This window comes from Balaenoptera borealis (assembly GCF_965194805.1).
Source record: "Balaenoptera borealis genome assembly, chromosome: 10".
Taxonomy (NCBI): Eukaryota; Metazoa; Chordata; class Mammalia; order Artiodactyla; family Balaenopteridae; genus Balaenoptera; species Balaenoptera borealis.
In genome coordinates this window covers 59,803,998-59,824,487 of record NC_138874.1, presented here as the reverse complement: position 1 = coordinate 59,824,487, position 20,490 = coordinate 59,803,998, and the positions used below count along the sequence as shown (strand labels likewise).

Here is a 20,490-nt window from a genome sequence, read left to right as displayed (position 1 = left end):
TCTTTCCCTTTCTTAAAATCTAAGTTTTTAACATCTTTTCTCTTCTGTAAGCGCTGTTTCTAGTGCCTAAAAATCTTCCCCAAATATTAGAACTGCTGAACACCTGGTATTCTAAGTGGAAGGAAGGGCAATTTCCTACACTTACAATGTCTTCCAGTATTGCTTTCCCTCATTTTGGATAAAAAAAAAAAAAAAAGGAAGGAAGGAAAGATGGAAGGTAGGGGATGGAGGGAAGGAGGAAGAGAGGAAGGGAGGGAGGAAAGAGAAAAGTCCCAATGCTGCAGTGTCTCTATCTCTTTGGCCTTTCTCTTCCATATTTTCTCCTCAGTCCACCCCAGTTCTGCACAGCTATTCCTTGCCCAAATCCTCTATTTTATCACCTGTGTTAACACACAGCCCTTCATTTATGTTTCTCTAGGTTTAAGAGTGGAAGTGTAATTTACAGGTATGCTATTTTTCTAATGGACTTGACTCAACACGTGAGAGGATATGATTCTAGTAAATTTCAGTACATTTCCTTCACATAAAAATGATTCTGCAAAGTCTGACATAAAGGTGATACCAATACACCAAATACCCTTGTACTCATGTTTCGATCTCAAAGCAGAAAAGGTGAAAAACTACATCTCTTAAAAACATCACTAATATAATGCCACCAATAAATAAAAAAAGTTTTCCAGTTCTAAAAGTTACAAAAATCTAAGCCCTGAAACAACACCATAGGGCACAACCTCCTATTTTAAGACCACCACTTTCTTTAAAAAACAAACAACAAAAGCAAAAATGAAACACAGATACAAAAAACTACATTAAACAAATATATATAGCTTAATGGATTATTATAAGACAACCACCCTTATAACCATCACTCGGGATCAAGAAAAAGAAGTTTGCCAGCTATCCCCCAAAACCTCCCATCTGTCCCATCCCGTTCACCCCTCCTTTCTCCCTCGTAAGTGACCACAATCGTGACTAATAGTAATCCCTTGTGTTTCTTTATACTTTTATCACCAAAATGTCCCCAGGCACTACAGTATAATCTTGTCCATTAAAAAAAGAATAAGGAATGTCTTTTAAGTCTCTTTTAATCTATGTGTTCCCCCCTCCACTCCCTTGTTTTCCTTATAATTTATCTGCTGATGCACAGGGGCCATTTGACTACAGAGTTTCCTAAATCTGGATTTTCCTGATTGCATACATCCAATGCAGTTCAATTTGTTCCTTTTTCCTCTGTTTTCCTGCAAAATGGCAGCTGGATCCAGAGGCTTGATCAGACTTGAGTTCGATTCACTGACAAAACTACAGATGATGGTATGTTCCTTGATCACGAAGCACATAAATTCTGTCCCCCTTTTTGCAATGTCTGCTGCTGCTCTTGTTCAATGTCTAGATCCATTAATTCACTGGCGAAACTGCAAAATGTGATGTTTTAATTCTATCATTTCATTTCATTTATTAGCTGGAATACGTTTATAAAAAGATGCTTCCTTTCATTTACTATTTGGTTACCTAGTGGTATAGTTCATGTAGGAAAGGCAGGTTAAATGCTTTATTTACCAGTTTGCAAGATAAGATACTAGTTCCCATCATCCTCTTTTGTTTGTTTTAAAACGTCATTATGAATGTGTGAGGTTATACATTTGATGAGTTTCAATTAATTACAATTGTTATCTTTATTATTATATTTAATGTCTAGTGGGAGCCTCCTCAAGTTGAATCCTGAGTCCTTTTGACAAGACCCTAATATAATTTTTGCCTCCTTGCTGTCTAGTATGAAACATAGGAAAACTCCTTTTACAGAAAGAATTCTCTACTTCATTTTATTATTTATTTATTTACTGGCTGCGTTGGGTCTTTGTTGCTGCGCGCGGGCTTTCTCTAGTTGTGGTGAGCGGAGGCTACTCTTTGTTGCAGTGCGCGGGCTTCTCAGTGCAGTGGCTTCTCTTGTTGTGAAGCACGGGCTCTAGGCACACGGGCTTCAGTAGTTGTGGCTTGCAGGCTCTAGAGCACAGGCTCAGTAGTTGTGGCGCACGAGCTTGGTTGCTCTGCGGCATGTGGGATCTTCCTGGACCAGGGATCGAACCCGTGTCCCCTGCATTGGCAGGCGGATTCTTAACCACTGCGCCACCAGGGAAGTCCCTCTACTTCATTTTAAATAATGGTTCAATTTGGCCCCCAAAAAGGACACATGCAAACATATTGGGTATAGTGAGGTCTACTTATATTACATTTTCCTCAAGGTTTCAGCAACACTTCTTTCAATACCTTCTGCTGTATTTTTTTCAATGTGGATAAATGCATAACTGAATTACTTTTAATCCACCCAACTATTTTTAAGCACTTTATAAACATTAATTTAAAACAATTTTGTTGAAAAAAGGAGCTCCTCCATGATGTTAATTCAAAGCAGGACTCAACATGAATAAGTATAAAACAAGGTTTTTATATTGGCAAACATGAAAATGTAGCACTAATATTAGAGCAGAAACACATTAAACACAAATCTATGGGGGAGAAAAAAAATCAGATTTCTTTCTTTCTCCTTTTTTTTTGGCTGCACCGCACAGCTTTCAGGGTCTTAGTTCTCCAACCAGGGATCGAACCAGGGCCCCCAGCACTGGAATCGCAGAGGGCTAACTCCTGGACCGCTAGGGAATTCCCCAGATTTCTAACTAGTATTTTCCTAACAGAATTCTAAACAAATGCAAGAAAATTGCTTTACCCAAAACAAATTGATATTAAAAAATTACTACCTTACAACCAGCTGAAATTATAAATATATTATTTAGAAATACCCTCATGAGAGGATGTTATCAAACTATTATCTTAGAAAATTCTACTTCAAACATAATACTACAAGCTGGAAAATACATTTATGGGGAATATAGTTCCCTTGAAACCAAAACCAGGTATAGCACTAATTTCCACCAATCAGAGCAAAATCTTTCTTGCTTTTGGTTTAATAATGGAAAAATGCTTCCCTTGCATATATCTTAACTGGGAAAAGAAACGAGAGCTGGAAGCATTTCCTCCTCTGCACTGATGGAGCCCCACACACACGGCATACATGGCGGGGTGAATCCTCGGTGTGTCTGACTATCCACTTCCCTGTGGGCAAGAACTGGAGCATTTATCCTGATGGTCTCATCACCAAGGCCAACTCTGGCAGAGCATGTTGACTGAAGGAAAGGACAAAGGGATCAATGAGTGGAAAACAAACAAAGACAGAGAGGAGATCTGAGATCAAGCACCAATTCTGCCATAAGCTGGCTGGGTGAATCTGGCAGGTGTTGTCAGAGACACAAAGAAGAGGACTGACTACATTTGGGGATTCATTTATTCACTCACTCCCTCAACAAACCTTTTGTGGGCTGGCCTCCTACGTGCGTGGCACTGTGCTTGTGGTTTGGAGTTTGGCAGTGAACAAGTCCTAGTCCCCGTGATGGTGTTGCCAGGGTTCCCTTTACTACTTTTTTTTTGCCTCGCTGCACAGCTTGTGGGATCTTAGTTCCTCGACCAGGGATTGAACCCGGGCCCTTGGCAGTGAGAGCGTGGAGTCCTAACCACTGGACCGCCAGGGTATTCCCAGGGTTCCCTCTACTCTTGATGGCTAGGTTTTCTCATACTAATTATTGGAGTGGAATTTGCCCAGTAGTGGGTTTCAAAATGACTTGCTGAAAATGCCGGTCAGTGTTAGAAGTCTAAACAGACAAAAGATTTGTTAAAAAAAAATCCACCTGCATGCCAAAACTTGAAAAATTCTCAGCTATGTAAGGCAAAACGGTTGCTGCAGACCGTATGTTTCATATTTACAATGTTTTCATTGAAGCAATGAATACAAACTATTCTATAAGAGCTATTTATTTGCTCTTATTTATGACAAGCTTAGTTTAAAAAAAGATACATAAATAAATCGTTAGCTGCACTGCCTCATGCAACTTATTTCAATGTATTCAGTAACAGTCACCCTCTGAATAAATCACTGAGAGCTCAATTTTCAACCTTGATGTTATCTTTACCATATTAAAATATAGTGTACTTCAGCCCAATGTAATAAAGCAGTCATGACAAAGGCTTCTAATGCAACATATTATAATGAGAAAATAAGGAAAAATAGCCATTTTCCTTATTATATTATAAACTAGGAGCCTATTAAAATATATGTCATCATTATACTTGATTACACAGGTCAAAACATGTCTTCTAAAACCCAGCAGAAGTCTGAGGATACAGCTGCTGGTTCTATCTTCCAACAAGTGTCATGGTGGAGGTGGGGAAGCAGTTATTTTCTCAGAAAAGGCCATAAAGGACTCGAGCACCATTTCAAAAGCATAACTTATTATTCTTTAATGGTTGCCTTGCCTGTGCTCACCCGGGGAGGACAGCTGCTGGGAAAGCTCTGCAGAGAGAAGCCTTTTTGACAGTTTCCAAGGACTAAAGTTGGAATTCTCCTTCTAAAATTAATGCATGAAGAAACGAATTATCTGATAGAAGTAAGGAAAAGATAAGTGTCTCTTCGACCAACTGTGTGTAAATGTGAATTCTGTCACAGCTCTCATTTCTCTGCCCAAGGTTTATAGTAAATTAACGACAGCCTCCTTTCCGATGCAACTTATATGACCCTAAGATAGAGGCTGCCCTTGAACAAAAATACCGGACCTCAAAAGAAGGCAGGGCGTACCCGACATCATTTGGAAGTAAGCAAACTACACCTGATTAATTATGTCCTAATAATATAAAATTCTTCTTCCTAAGAATCATGTGTGAGAAGAGAAAGTACATTAAGAAAGCTCTTCCAGAGGTAATTCATTTAACATTTATTCAATAAATAATAAGGACCTACTCAGTGCCAGGCTCTTCCAGGAGGTGAGATTACAGCTGAGAACAAAGACTCTACCTCCATCATGGGTAATAAACCATGAATATATAAGACATATCCAACTTTCTAAATGATTTTGCACTTAGCCTAGAACATGTTTTTTATGGTCAGTGCCATTGAAAAAAGAGAAAACTATTAAATAAAAATTGCATAAGTAGGTAAATACCACATGTCAAATATACAGCTCCTTCATTCAGTTTGCTTAACTCTTCACAGGGGGTCAGAGTGTTTCAGTCATAGATCATGTACCTAAGACACACTGTCATGGTCTCTCAGAACACATCTTTGATGCTTGGCTTATGGGGCTCACAAATGGGGGAAAGTGAAATATTTATGCTGCAGCCTACCCAACAGAGAGTTTATGCCCCTAGGGAGTGCTGCATGGCCTCTACCCGACCAGGGAGAAGACAGAATTCATATGCCTGCCAGGTAAAAGGATAAGTCTGCTCAGGGTGAGGTGACTGGCACCAGAGCTATGAAGTTAGCACCATCTCTGGCTACCTGGACTGGTTCCTGGGTCACTTGTTGGAAAGTGTAGCCCTAAGTCAACCACAATGGTGCAGAGATGCCCAGAGACCCTCGCTAGAGCATCGTGTGTCTCATGAGGGCCTGTCTGGCTAGGACCCAGCTCCTGCGGGCTCGCCCTGATGTTGTACTCAACTTGCCCTCTGAGAGAAGCTAGTGACTCCTGTCCAGTCTTGGTTCTTTAGAATTTACTAACAGGTAAATGTGGTACACTGGAACCCAACCAACCAAATTTCTAAATTAAAACTCCTACTTTCTATAGGAGATAGGCCAGTCAGGATCAAAAAGCCGTTCCAAAAAAAGCAATTTTCAGGTAGGATGAAATCACTCTAAATCTTTGCTTAATAGTATTCTTAAGTTTTATTTAAATTGTGTTTTGAAAAAAAAGTTTGTAAGTGGTAGCTCTTTTAAAGTAATCTACTGAAGGCTGTTAAAACCGGAAGTTGCTAGCTGATAACCTGAGATACTGTGAAATGTATTCCTCTATTTAGATATATAATATAACATTTAAGCTAGTAGCTAGCGTCTAAGATACAGGGGAAGAAGTTTTCTCTTTGAGACAGTTAACATGATTAGCCTCTCAACATCACACCCTTCTAGGCAGAGATGCAGGATGTGACTTTCTTTCTAATTCGGCTTGATGGACCTAGAAGGGCAGAGAAGTAGGGACAGCAGGAAAGCAGAGAGAAGATGCTTTCTCATCTAAGTGGTGCTTCCTCAAGAAATCAACCAGGAGTTATAAGGAGGCTAAAGGAAAGACAAGCGTAGGTCTGGACTCTCTGAAGTCCCTAACGAAGAGATCTCTGTCATTAGAACCAGACGGGTGAAAGAATGAGGGCGTGGAAAATTAACCCATTAATTGTCAGTGAGAGTGAAACTAGATATTAAATTGTACGCAGAAGCATCCTTCCATAAAAGTTTATTGTATTTCTTATTTTCCTTAAGTCCAGGTGTGTCTGTGTGTGTGTGTGTGTGTGGCCACGCACACACACCATTCTTAAGAAATCGGGGGGGCTTCCCTGGTGGCACAGTGGTTGAGAATCTGCCTGCCAGTGCAGGCGACACGGGTTCGAGCCCTGGTCTGGGAAGATCCCACATGCCGCGGAGCAACTAGGCCCGTGAGCCACAATTACTGAGCCTGCGCGTCTGGAGCCTGTTTTCCGCAACAAGAGAGGCCGTGATAATGAGTGGCCCGTGCACCGCGATGAAGAGTGGCCCCCGCTTGCCACAACTAGAGAAAGCCCTCGCACAGAAACGAAGACCCAACACAGCCATAAATAAATAAATAAATAAATAAATAAATAAATAAAAATTAAACTTAAAAAAAAAAGAAATCGGAACAAGTACAAGGACACTGCTAACCACACTTGCGACGTGACCAAGTTCATAACTTGTAGGCACAAAACTGGGCCATCTGCAGCCGTCTTCTAGCAGCACACACCAATGACAGACTCAGTTTGTAAACAGTATACATTCCCCACGAAAGCCAAAGTGAAACCTCTCAACATGTAAGATCATAGAAAAGAACAGCAAAGGGGATTTCCTGAAATGAGTGCCTAACTCATTCCACCACTCCTAATTCCTCTAGAGTGAGTTCTGTGCCATTAAGTGCAACCCTGACACATCGTACAGTATTTTAATATTGAATAAAGAAAGCCAAGAACTGAAGCTGCTTACAAACTTTTATGATTAGCCTACAAATAAACAGACAGTCGTTTTTAAAATGACTGAAGGTACAGCTAACTGACAATTTATGTAATTGACAAACGTCAACTGTATACCAGTCTCAAGAAAACTATAGATTTACGTTTGTAGACTCTTGGACCCAACTGTCATCTACCCTTTATAGCTCCCCTAAGAGTAAGTCAAGTCTGAAACAAAGAAGAAAAAGTTAATACAAGATTTAGAATTCTTATGATTCAAGTTAGTATGTTTGATTATTTTAAATTAGGAAAGAGTATTGAATTTCATCAAATGCCTTTTCTCAGCTTGTACTAAACAACCCATCTGGTTATCACTTTTTGTTTTCTCTTTGATTTTATCCATCAGTGCTCCCCTCTCTTCTTTCCGGCAATGCTCCAGTCTCTCTAGCTTAAAAACAAAAACAACCTACAGCCCTTGACAGTCGAGCTTTTTGAATCTGCTTCTTTAAATTCCACTTATACACAGTCCTCCAAAGTATACTTTTTACACCTTATCTTAACCTTCTTCTCTGGGGCACTGAACAGTGGCTGGGGAGTGACCTGAGACAAGTTTCTTAGTGTCTCTGTGACCCGCAAAGAGAGATGATAACAGTAACCAACCTCTTAGGGTCTTTGCAAGGATTAAGCAAGTTAATGTGTGTGATTCGGGTGACAGTGCCTGACACATAGTAAGTGCTCTAGAAATGTCAGCTATGATTATGAGTACCATTGTTGTTGAAATACTGACCTCTTTTGGCTTCCCTTACACCATTTTCTCTTGATCCTCTTCCTACTTCTGGACCCTTTACAATTTTCTTGATGACTTCATCCTCTATTAGCCCCTGGAATGTTGGAACTCCAAGAACACCATCCTCAGCCCTGTTTCCCTACACTCTCCCTGGGTTGTCCTCATTCACACCTATGGTTTCAACCACTATGGCACGCTCACGATTCCCTGTAGGCTCCCCCTACTGCATACCCTTACTGAACTCTGAACTCCATGGGAAGCTGCACACGGATGCCTAAAATCACAGCAAAGGCAACATGGCCAAAGCTGCACTCACTACCTTTCCAAGCTCAGTTCATTCACTTATTCAACTAGTATTTACTGAGCACCACTAGGTGCCTGGCAGAGTTCTACCTGCTGCAGAACGACCAGGAAAACACCTGCCTCATTTCCACACATCCGCATTGCCACTGCCCTACATCAGCCTTCCCCGACTCTTGCTTCTTAAATTAATTTGCTTTTTAGTTACAACAAAAGGTATAAGAAAATTAAAATTGCCTGTAATTCTAATTCTACAGATAATCTGGAAGTGTATTTCCTTTCTTTCTGTCCATATACTATTTACATAATCGAGAACATATTATATATACAATTTTGAAAGCCACTTATTTATCATAAGTATTTTATTAAAAATTCTTCAAAACATAATTCTCAATGGCTAATAATATTCCATTATATGAATGTATCGTAATTTTCTCAGGGGAATGGTTCTCTCTTACCTTTGAATACTGAGGTTATTCTGTTTTTGTTTTTTTTTCCATTGTCAGTAGTTTCCTCACCCGTACAATGAGGTTAAAAGCACACATCTCAACAGCTGATGTGAGGACAGAATGAGTCAGGGCTCCTAGGACAGTGACTGGCACATATAGACACTCAGTAAATGTCAGCAATGTTGCTGCCCCCAGTGATTTTCCTTTTCTGCACATTCTGTGTTCATGTCCTCTGCTCATTTTTCCATTAGGGTTTATGTTTTAACACTATCAAACCTTTACTTTTATATTTTTTTAAATACTACAGGTATCAAAACTTTGCCTGGTATATTTGTTGCAAACATCTTTCCCATTATGTTTACTTTTAAATATTAATACTTTTTCCTACATAGAAGTTTTACACTTTTATACAGTGAAGTTTATGTATTTTTTGTGTGACTTCTTTCATTCTTTTAATGCTTAGGATGTCCTTGACCATCTAAAGATCAGATAAATAATTAGATATCCTTTCTTCTATTGTTTTTCTTTTTTAAAAAATTATTTATTTATTTATTTAGTTAGTTAGTTAGTTAGTTTTAAAATTTTTTGGCTGCGAGGCATGTGGGATCACAGTTCCCCGACCAGGGATGGAACCTGCACCTCCTGCATTGGAAGCACAGAGTCTTAACTGCTGGACCGCCAGGGAAGTCCCCTCTTCTTCTTTTTTAATGTCTTTATTTTTTATTTTTGTTAATCCCTAAGTCTTTAATCTACTTGGAGTTTCTTTTGTTGTTATCCAAACATCTAACATGTTTCCTTACATGGCCACGCTTTTGAATATGCTGTTTCCCTCAGCCTGGAATGTTTTCACTTTAACTTCCCATGCCATGAGCTCTCAATATCTACTGTAGAAATGTACTGCCCAGCAACTGATGGCTTGTCATTGAACTTGACCACCCGGCAAGAGCTATGTCTTCTTCATTTTTGTTGCTGGTATATAGCAGAGTATAGACTAAGGTGCCCCAATCAACAAATGTTAAATGAAGAGGTAAGAAATGAATCTTCTCATCCATTATCTCCATTATCCAGTTTAGAATCTGATAAATGCATTTACACAAACACACAAGTAAGTGCTGATGCCAGCCTCTTTCACCATGACCTGGCACAATGTCCTGCAACCTACTGCTGAATCAGCTGCTTTCCCTGGGTCTCTCCCAGGTCAGTCAAGGAGCATGGGTTTTGTATCCTGCTCCCCAGGCAGGGTTTTGGCTCTGCAGACTTGAGTAAAAGCTTGTTATCTGCTGGGCAATGGCCCAGCCAAGCAGAGTCCTAAAAAACTGAAAGTATATATAACAGACTCTCACCGCTCTGTAAGAATGTATCAGTCAACATCTGCCCAAGCTACTTACTATAGCACTTTTAAAATTGTGACATATTGGAAACAACCTATATGTCTATATCTAGGAGACTAGGTGAATAAAGTATATTCATCCACATACATACATCCACACATTGGAGAACTATGCAGCTGTAGAAGAAAATAAGAAGATCTCTATGAAGTAGCATGGAGTGATTTCCAGAATATATTCTTAAGCGGAAAAAAGCAAAACATAAAAGACTATCTATAGTATGCTACCTTTTGTGTAAGAAAGGAGGAGAAATTAGAAGACACACATCTATTTTCTCATTTGTACAAAAAGAAACACAGGAAGGATAAACTAGATACTAATAAGATTGGCGACCTGCAGGAAAGGGTCAGGAATGGGACTGGGGGAGGGAGTGGAGGAGGGGAGTGACACTTGTCTGAGTATACCTTTTAATATAGTTTCAACTTTGAAAATCATGTTAATGTTTTATAGTCTTAAAAAAAAACACACAAGGATAGAGAAAAACTAAAGTGGATAACAAACAGAAACAAATAAGCCTAACTGTATTTCAAATGAATAATATAACCTCCCTGAAGGGGGAAAAATTTAAAAGAACTAACCTAACTAACATTTGGAACAGTACTTTAACTAAAAATACACTCAGGGTAAAGTCAAAAAGAGCTACATACAAAAACTGACCTCTAGTTAGGAGGTTTGTTTTACACAGTGGTATGAGCTCGCAATTCTAAAACTACTTAATGTGTATTCTAGGACTGAGTACATAAATAAATATACTGTGGGTAATGGAAGTCAGGTTTCTCCCTATCAGAGAAGAGAGTTACAAACGCAGAAACGTGGAAGGATAGACTACAACCTTGCAGTGGTGTTGATCTGGAATGCAAAGGAAGTGGCTGAAGGATCAGACATGTCAGAAGGGCACAGGAGCCAGCTTGAAGCAGTTCCCACTGAATAAATCTGGGGCAATTTGAACATCAAAATACATAATGGCAGCAACAGGTTATAATCCAAAGAATAAAATAAAATTCCATGAGTAGTCCATAATTATATAAATTAAAGACTAATGAAATAAATGAAGTAATTATTTAACTAAAAAATTAATAAAGGAAGCTCTTCCCTACAGCCAAATGTCAACAAATAAGTAGAATATACAATGGGATTTTAAAAATCACCATTTGGTAGTTACCAAAGTAATAACTATTTTAGCTAAGAATCATAAATAAATGCTAAAATTAGTAGGTGAAAATTGGATGAGAAACAGGATATTTACACAATCCCAAAGTATCTTCTTACCAGATAGTTACTGATTACAAAGGGAAAAATGTTATTTTACAATGAAGAAACCTGAAAGGCACCACCTGAAGCCAGTGATGGGACAAATAAATGATCATGTAATCCTGATAAGAGGCACTGAGGAGGACCCAGCAGCACTTCTGTGATATTCCTGCCAAAAAATCAAGAACTTGAATATGACCATGAGAAAACATCAGACAAGCCCAAATTGAGGGACATTGTACAAAATAAATGGCCTGTACACTTCAAAAATGTCAAGGTAACAACAAAACAAAACAAAAAAATGACTAAGGTATTATTCCAGATTACTCAAGAGACATAACTCAACATGAGATCTTGTACAGGGGAAAAAACATTTTTCCCCCCCTGGAAAAGGGCATTAGTTGAAAACTGGCAAAATTTGAAATTTGAACAAGGTAGAGAGATTAGATAATAGTGCTGAATCAACATTAACTTCTTGGTTTTGATAATTTGTGGTTACATGTGAAAGCATCTTTGTTTTTAGAAAAACACTCTGAAATAGTAAGGGTAAAGGTGATACAGGTCTGCAATTTACTCTCACATGATTCCGAAAAAGAAATACATCTCAATATGATAGAGGGGGATGGGGAGGGAGTGGGAGGGAAATAAAAGCAAAAAGCAGATGTGATTAAATGTCAATATCTGGGGAACTGGGGTAGAGAGTATATGGGAATTCTTGGTGCCATTTTTATAACTTTTCTCTAAGTCTGAAATTATTTCAAAATTAAAGGAAAAATAGTAAGCTGGATAAGGCATTGCTGGGCAGCTCTGGCAGCAGGAGCAGGGCATGGCCTGGCAGGGAACACGCGGCTGCCCCAGGATCCAGCAACACCCTGGGAGGAAAAGCAGCTACTTGCCTTGTCCTGGGAGGCTCGGAAGCAGGAATCACAAAAGTTTCATGGGGCTGGGGCTTCTCTGAACTTTTGAGATGCATGGTGGGGATGGAGAATGGTGTGTGTGTGTGTGTGTGTGTGTGTGTGTGTGTGTGTGTGTGTATGGAGAATGGTGTGTGTGTAGACAGAGATGGGGAGGACTTTAAAATTTTCTGACTGAGGGAGAGAGGGAAGCTCAGAAACCAGGAGAGAAAAAGAGATGTAGTATCAGCTTCAACCCATGACAAGTCACTCCTTCCTCTAGCCACTTAAGTTTTGGGCAGAGTTACAAAACCCATGAGTTGGTTTATGAGCAGATTGGGAGTTGGTGCCCTTTAGTCACTCCGGCAAAGCTCTGCAGATGACCTCCTGGGAAGCCCTGCTCAGACACATCCCAGACAAGCTGTCCTAGGAAGAGACAGACAACAACATTATTCCAAGGACAGCATTTGGTCCTGGGATGACCATTCCACCTCTTGACTGTCCTGGAGAACAGTGTTCAAAGCTTTGGATTCACAGTTCTTTACATACACACAACACATCATTTTTCGCTCATGTCTATGATCCAGTGTGCCAATGGGCAGCTGGGCAGAGAACAGCTTTCCTTCTGTTGTTATCTTGTTTTGGCTTCCTGAACCAGCAGTGATTATAGACAAAATAAAGATTTCCTGCCTTACAACTTTCTTTGAATTACTGAAAATACCTCCCCGACCAAAAGACCCTCAGGCTCACGTACAAACAGAAATAAAATAAATCTAACTGTTAAAAGGTTCCTTTAAAAAACAGAGCAGATTTTAGAAAACCTGTAACCCCAGTTATCTGTTTTTCCCTGAGTTCTGAAATGTAAGGTTGACAAGGATTATGCGAGGTCATGGGGTTTATCTCCTACTTCTGCAGAAGACTGGATCTAATCATCATAGAAAGATATTTATCTACTATTTTAAGTAACTCCAAAGAAGGAGATGCTATCAATTTTTTCAGCAGCCTACTCTATCTTCTTTAAAACCTGTGTAGCCAAGGAATTATTTTTTTGCTTTAAATTGAATTTCTGTTGGGTTTATACCAGTCCCCATTTTCTTTGAGTGCTATAAAATTCTTCCGCTGGTCTTCTCTTCTCTGAAGAAATAGCACCAATTCCCTTTCAACTTTATTCAAATCATTCATCATACTCCTTAACCCACTCCAGTGCAGGGTGACACCAAGGGTATATGAAAGAGAAAATCTAAAATGACACCTGCAGCACTGCATTGCCTAGATGCACCCTAATGGAAGGCATTTATCATGATGGCCCTGAGCCATCCAGATAGGTTCCACTGTGTTCCCTAGTTCATGTTTTAAAAAAACAGAGTAGACTCTAATACAGTTTTCACTAAAATGTCTAACATAAAGATTTAGCATTTGAAGGGAATGTCTTTGTTCCTGGGTTGTTATTTTATGCATAAGGCCTCAGTACCAGATCACACTGTACAAGTAAGAGGCTACTGTATTTAGAGACTTGCATTTTTACCCGGTAAGTACCAGTCCCTTTTAAATTTTAGGTGGAAAGTTATTGTGGGCAGTGACCATATCGCTTGGGAGATTCAATACAACTTAACAAAAATACATCTAATGCAGATTATTGAGTGCACTGTCCACCTGAATACAAAAAAGGTACCCAAGGAGTTTACAGTAAGTTGGAAGTATGACACTTAGATCAAATAATTACCACAAAAGAATGAATTGAGTCTAAGTGCTACACTGCAGAGATATGGAGCAAAGAAGAGAACGGGATGAAACTCCAGGAGGTGGGATCAAAAAGAAGAGGCTCCTGAGCTAGCTTAACAATGGGTAGGATTTTGAACAGACAGAGGCTGGAGAAGGAAGAAGTGGTCATTTCAGGAAGGGACTGCACAAAGAATGGAAGTATGGGAACCTGCTCAGAATATTTGAGCAAATGGAGATTAATATATGAAATAATACATGAAAAAGCCTAAAACATAGGCTGGAACTAGCTGTTGGAAGATCTTGAATATTGAGCTAAGAAGTCTGCCTTACTCTGTAAGCATGCAGATACTATCCAAAGTTTAAGGCTCGAATGGCTGCTATGCATATCAGAAATTATAGTATTTAGGAACAACTTGTGAACAGTGGCCCCAAAAAACTCCAAAACAACACAATTGGATTTGCCCTTAGAACTCATTACAACTAGGACTGTAAAATAAAAATGGTAAACTTCTGGTAAGATGGCCCTCCATGGGATAACTAGATCAAGAAAGAAGAGTAAGACTAGGGTAACAAATTAAATAACTAGAAATGTCATCTGAAAATGTAAAAATAATCAATAAAGATACTTCAAAAAAGAATATCCTTCAATGTCAATAAATTATACAAATCCGTCCAAAGCTGCTATACGGTTATATCTTACACCCAAACTTTAACATTTCAACATCTAATAATATAGATTTAGACTCAACATGTTGCTTCATGGTTTTTCTTGAGGACATTTACATTTTGCTTTTGCATCTGATGTACCTTATGAAGATTACATGATCTGCTATATTTTCCTTCTTTCAGTTTAAAATCTGGTTATGAAGAAGCACACAGTTCCTAGCGACAGATTTTTACAAGTGATTATTATCATGGGATACCCCACCTTCGTGTTATCTGGATACTTTGAATCCATTCTCCAAATGCAGCCTTAATACTACATTAACACATCCAGTATAATATAAACAAGGAGGAAAAAACTACCAGTTTTTAAAAAACATTATCCTATGCGTACTTTAAAATAGTATTCCGATTTTTACTGAGGAGACTCAGAAGATACAAATGTGTATAAAAAATATTTCTTGGGCAACCTCTAGATACGAACATTGTAATAATTTCTGTAATAGAAAAGGGAAATTAACAAAACAAGATATTTATTTCTACCAGACAGCCTAGAAGGATAGGCTACCTAAAGAATTGTTTTTCTGAAGATAAAGATCCCTTTCCTGCTCTGTACTGCACAAGATTATAGGCAAAATTTTAGAAAGCTGAAAATCCTTTTAAATAACAATTCCTTTGGCTTTAATCACAAATAATTGCCACTTTTGGTGCTAATGAGCATGAGCCCCACAGAATGGAATGTAATTCTGCCGGTTCATTCAGGGTAATGGCTTTACGAGCTGGTGACACTGCCGAGAGATCTAGTCTCAATTTCCTAGAGTACAATAGTGAGCAGCAGTACATTTTTCACTTGAGGAAGATTCTCTAACCTATGTAAATATAAGTAGAAAACCCGTTATCTATCGATAAAAACAACAAAGTAGGTTAAATAAAGTTTTATGTGCTACTCTCCTTTAACAGCCATCAGCTCCCTGGATCATGAAAGTAAATAAAGTACTTCACTTACTGAAATCAATGAGAAACCGTCCAAATCCTTGCCTTTGGTGCTGGGGCATGATCATTATGCAGGAGACGTTATACTTCTGCTGGCAAAGCTTTTCCTGAGGGAAAGAGAGACAGAACAAGTATGTCAGAGCGCTGCTGAAGTGGGCAATTCCCTGCACCTGCCATCGTCCTTGTACCACGGTCCACTAAGGTGAGCCAATGTGTTAGGTCAGGATCAAGCAGAATAATCCTACCGTCTTAATCAATCAAACTATCAGCTAACAACAAACTACCCACTCCAGGCATGCCTCTCAATTACATCTTTATTCTTGAATGTCAGTACCATGAAATACGAATAAAGAATCCAAGGAAATGTGAGTCAAATGAAACAGAACACAGACAGTATGGAAGAAATGTTTTCCGTGCTCAAACAACCTGGGAGATGGGGAGGAAAAAAAAAAAAAAAAAAAAAACCATCCAGAGAGTCACCCAGCGGGGTCAGTTAGGAATACTTTGCGAAAGGCCCCAGTGAAACTAAAATACTGTATGTGTGGGTAGACTTGCACAAATACATTTCTCCTATGAGTAAACAGTCAAAGTAAAAAGCTGGAGAAATAATTAATCTGCATTTCAAAGTAGGACAACAAAACAAAAAAGACAACAGCAACAAGAAATCCCCAAGCCTCCAAACCAAAGTGGAGGCCAAAATATTACCAACAGTCTGAAACCAGGAGGAAGACTGGAAAGAATATGGTGGGAAATGGTTCTTATAGTTCAGGAAAAATTTGCAATTTTCATGGGATATGGCATCAGAGCAGCAATATTTTCTTCAGGGTACACAGAAGCCGCCAAAACCTACACAGAGGAGATCTGGAAAAGGCTTCTGAGGTTGTGAATGCTCTGGCCAAATATAAACCACAAATTAGATTGACCACAAATGGTACTAACCACACCAAAGAATTACTTAGGAACACCCAGATCTTTAATGAACCTATTTGAAAGATCACAGGAAATGGTTGTAGAAAAAACCCTACAGGGAAGAATTAAAGATTCCTTTGTGAAAAAGATGTGCTCCCGACTTTTACACATTTGTAGCTGTCTGTGGAGTCTCCAAGAAATGAGGAGGAAGAAATGATGTGTGTCAATTTTCCTAAGAAACTGGATTGTCCATCACTGGCTGTGTACATCTGTGGCAAAGATTCAAATAATTAGTCTACTTTGCAAAGTCAGACAAATGGGTCACAAATCTAAAAAGAGATGTACTCTGGGTTTAAGGATTCATCCTTGATGCCAGTCTTTTCTTTGTCCCAAACTATTCTTACCTGTATAAGATTTTTGGCAATCCCACCCAAGAGTTGTCCTTCCCCCCCCAGCCCCTGCCCCCTGCCCTTTAACACATTACTACAGCTAAACTCTAATCTATGGATAAAATAACTCCTCCTTCTTTCCTTCCTGTTTTGTGTCATCTATTATGTGCTTGGAAAGTCACATGCATGTAATGGTTTACACTGAACTTTTCTAGGTCATCTTGGCCATTCTCTGGCTATAACATCTAGAATTTGGTTTAAGTATAACCCCAAAGGGCCATAGTCCGTCCTTCACACTCCAATTGACATGTTAGAATATGGTTTAATTTGCGTCTAGTCTTTTAACATGGCTGTTTTTTTAGATTAATTTTTGTTTTACTGCACTGCCAAAGAATATAATAGTATTCCGGGTATAGTAAGAAATGATAGTAGTTGCTGCCATACTATAAAAGAAACTGTGACAAAATGTAAAAACTTTAGCTTGTTCTAAGTAAAATGTTGGGCTCCCTGGGAGGAAGAGAGGCAGAGATTCGAACCCCAAGAGTTACCATGAACTGAGACCCAGAGGCCAACTTGAAACAAGGCAGGACAAGGGCAGCAGGCACCACTGAGCATCTGTTTTTAAACTCAGATACATTTAAAGAAACACCATTTTCGCACAGGCAGGACAGTTATGACCACTATTCTTTTCAACTCTTTGGAGAAAAAGATGTTTACACGTGTATACAGAATGTAAAATGTTTTATAAGTTATATAAATAGATTTCCTAGTTATTGTTTCACCTTGTGTTAATTCTCTATCATCTTTTGAATCCATAACCTATAAAGTTGACTTTTTTCTTTTTCGTTTTAGAGCTTTACCAAATATGTGGATTAAGGCGTTGAGGCTGTTTCCCACGAGTGCTGTCACTTACTCCTATTTTTGTTTATGGTCTCTGGATTGATTCTTAAATTTAGAAAAACTTCCATATGCAAAGGACCTTCATATATATTCTATCTTTTGATCTTCCATGAAAATGACACTTCCATTAGGCATTCCATTTACATTATGCAACAGTAGAGTCAGTGAAATTCACTTATCACCTAATATGCACACATACATCATAAAAAAAATAAGATACAGGGTTTGGATCATTTACCTTCTGCCTGGAAGTCTTATAATTACCATCCTGGCATATTAAACTATTTCCTAAGTACCTAAGAAAAGTTAAGCTCATTACCTGGTAAATATCTCCAAACTCAGATTTCCATTATTGCATATGAGTTATTGTTTCTCAGAAGCCTTTGAACAGAAGAATGTGAGAGAATTGCTCTGAACCAGTGAAAAAGACAAACTACATCCACTCACTATGTCAAGGGCTCCCCTATGTTAACAGCTGGAGATAACTTAGGCTTTCTAAAGGTGAGGCTGCTTTAGATCTTAAAACAATAGCACAGAGAATAAGAGACAAAAGAGTAAAACCAGCCATTATATTAGCTTAACTGTCCAAATGCCAACGTTCTAACTCACTGAGATACTGATGACCAACAGAGGGAATGCAACGAGGAGAAATGAGAATTATCTTTTAAATGCTACGTTGCATTGAAACCTTCATGTTGACACCACTTGGGGGGAAAAGGGAAATAAGCTTAACATTTAGAAAATGAAAGATGCTAGGTGGTCTGCAAGGCAGCGATTATAACGTTAAGTGAATGCTGACAGTCGAGACAGCAAACAGTGCTGAGGCCCTTTACACACTTCCTAGGCACGATGCTTATTGTTTTTTTTTTGTTGTGGTTGGTTTTAATGAGCTCTGAACAAGAATCTGAGCTTTTCAGAAACATGTGTCACTTATTCAAATTAGAGTCATAAAAAAGCCCTGTTTGAAGAATTGGGCTCTACCAAAAACATTTTGAAAAAGAAAATGAAGGTCATACTGGCTCTTGTTTTACCTTAGAGAAGTATCCAACCAGATGACAGCCCTTTTCATCATTTTTTGTAAGGACATAAAAAAGGAATGGCTCGACATCATAATACAACGTTTTGTGGTCCAGGAAGAGCTTGGCTAACAAGCAAAGGTTTTGGCAATAAATTTTGCTCATATTCCCATCAACCTAGCAAAGAGAAACAGACAACATTATTTAACATAAAAATACCACTCAATATAAAATTGTTTCTTTTATACGGTATTTTGGAAAGTATATAATTTTATTTCCAAATCCCAAACTGAGCGATTAAAACACTCCATTAACCAAGTATAAAGTTTACCAGAAAATAGCTGTCATTTGGCAAATCAGAATTCCACCTTTTCTCTTAAATTGGGGTAAATTTTAGGTAGCTTAAATTTCTCTTTACACTACCTGAAGAAAGGCCACACTGCTAACAAAGAAGTAATTTTTATTTGCAATTTATTACGAGTAAAAAATGATTAGGCAGGTCCTCTCTGTTTGAACCAGGTAAACTGGAATTAAAGAAATGTAAAACGATCAAAATACTGCTCAAGGAAGTTAAACTTTATGTTGTTTTCAAAAGGGCTTCACATAAAAATAAAATAAATAAACTATTATCCTGATTCCTTAGAAGTATGGATTAACAAAAGAGGCTTCCATTTTGGTTTTATTCCAAGCATCATTTTAAATATAATTAGAAAAGATAAAATTTCTGTGTTGGGAATACTTACAGAGAAAGTGAGATGAATTTCAACCTACAATAAGTACCATGATTACAGTCTACTTCTCTTCAAAATAAAAGAATCAAGCTGTGATACTGACGGTTACAGACAGGAGGCTAGGCACAAATGTCAATTTCATGGATCAAATGTAGTTACTTGTTGAAAACAGAAAGCACAGCAGATTCAAGAAGAATTTCCCTAGCACTTTTCTTAGGGGAAATGGATGTTTGCTAACCAGAGCTCTTTAACAATGAACTTGACCGTTCTCAAGTCTCCTGTGGACCATACAGGTTCTCATATTGCAAATTATTTTTAGACTTCATATAACTATTTCCCTTGGATGAGACCTAGGTCCCACACATGGCAACATAATCAAATATGGGCAAGGGGCACAGAGGATACAATTCTCTCTTTAATTAAAGGAAGTTTTTATGTATTTGGGAGGATGGTCCTTTTGGAAATGGTAGCGTATTACAAAAAGACAGAGATGTATGTATCCCTGAACCAGAAAAATAGAGAGATGACAATGCTGAAGCAAAATTTTTATCGGTTGTGAAAGGTCTAAAATGGCATGCTTTCCAGAGGGATAAAGAAAAGATAGGAAAGTAGCAATCTGTGATTATTATTCATTTATTTTATAAGTTACTTAGGACACTGCTAAGAGAAAACTTCCTACATGCTGTACTCTTAGTATTAACTCAGATTCTAGAATAGGGACCTTGGCACTTACCCAATCCAATTCCTTCAATAATTTTTATGCATAAATTTTACAGTTCTGCTTCTGATTTTTCCCCTTTCATCTCTCTATGGTCCCAAAGCACCTACCCTGAAATAGACCATTCTTATCAGGCTAACAAGACTGAGTCTCTCTTACCCCTGAGAAGACTCTCTCTGGATTTATGAGAGTTTCACCCCCTCAGGCAAGAGTTATGCTCATTTATTTAACAATTACTTAAAGCCAAAAATGTGTTTTGTCCTTTGAGAAACAATGAGACAATGATTTTCATTCTCTTTTGGTTAGAAGAAAGCTTCCAAGGCATCAAGGAAGG

The 20,490-nt window shown here is 38.5% G+C and overlaps 1 protein-coding gene across 7 annotated transcripts in view; it reads right to left on the bottom strand.

Moving 5' to 3' along the window:
* The window catches only part of KAT6B (lysine acetyltransferase 6B), a 179,468-nt gene that overhangs the window by 22,226 nt on the left and 136,752 nt on the right, over positions 1-20,490 (bottom strand). For all 7 annotated transcript variants that reach the window (XM_082408727.1, XM_082408724.1, XM_082408723.1 and 4 more), the window contains exons 12-13: positions 18,723-18,884; positions 15,507-15,600 (exon numbers count right to left, since the gene is read on the bottom strand). In XM_082408727.1, the coding sequence (XP_082264853.1) occupies positions 15,507-15,600; positions 18,723-18,884 (256 nt within the window). The remainder of the gene's footprint in view (positions 1-15,506; positions 15,601-18,722; positions 18,885-20,490) is intronic.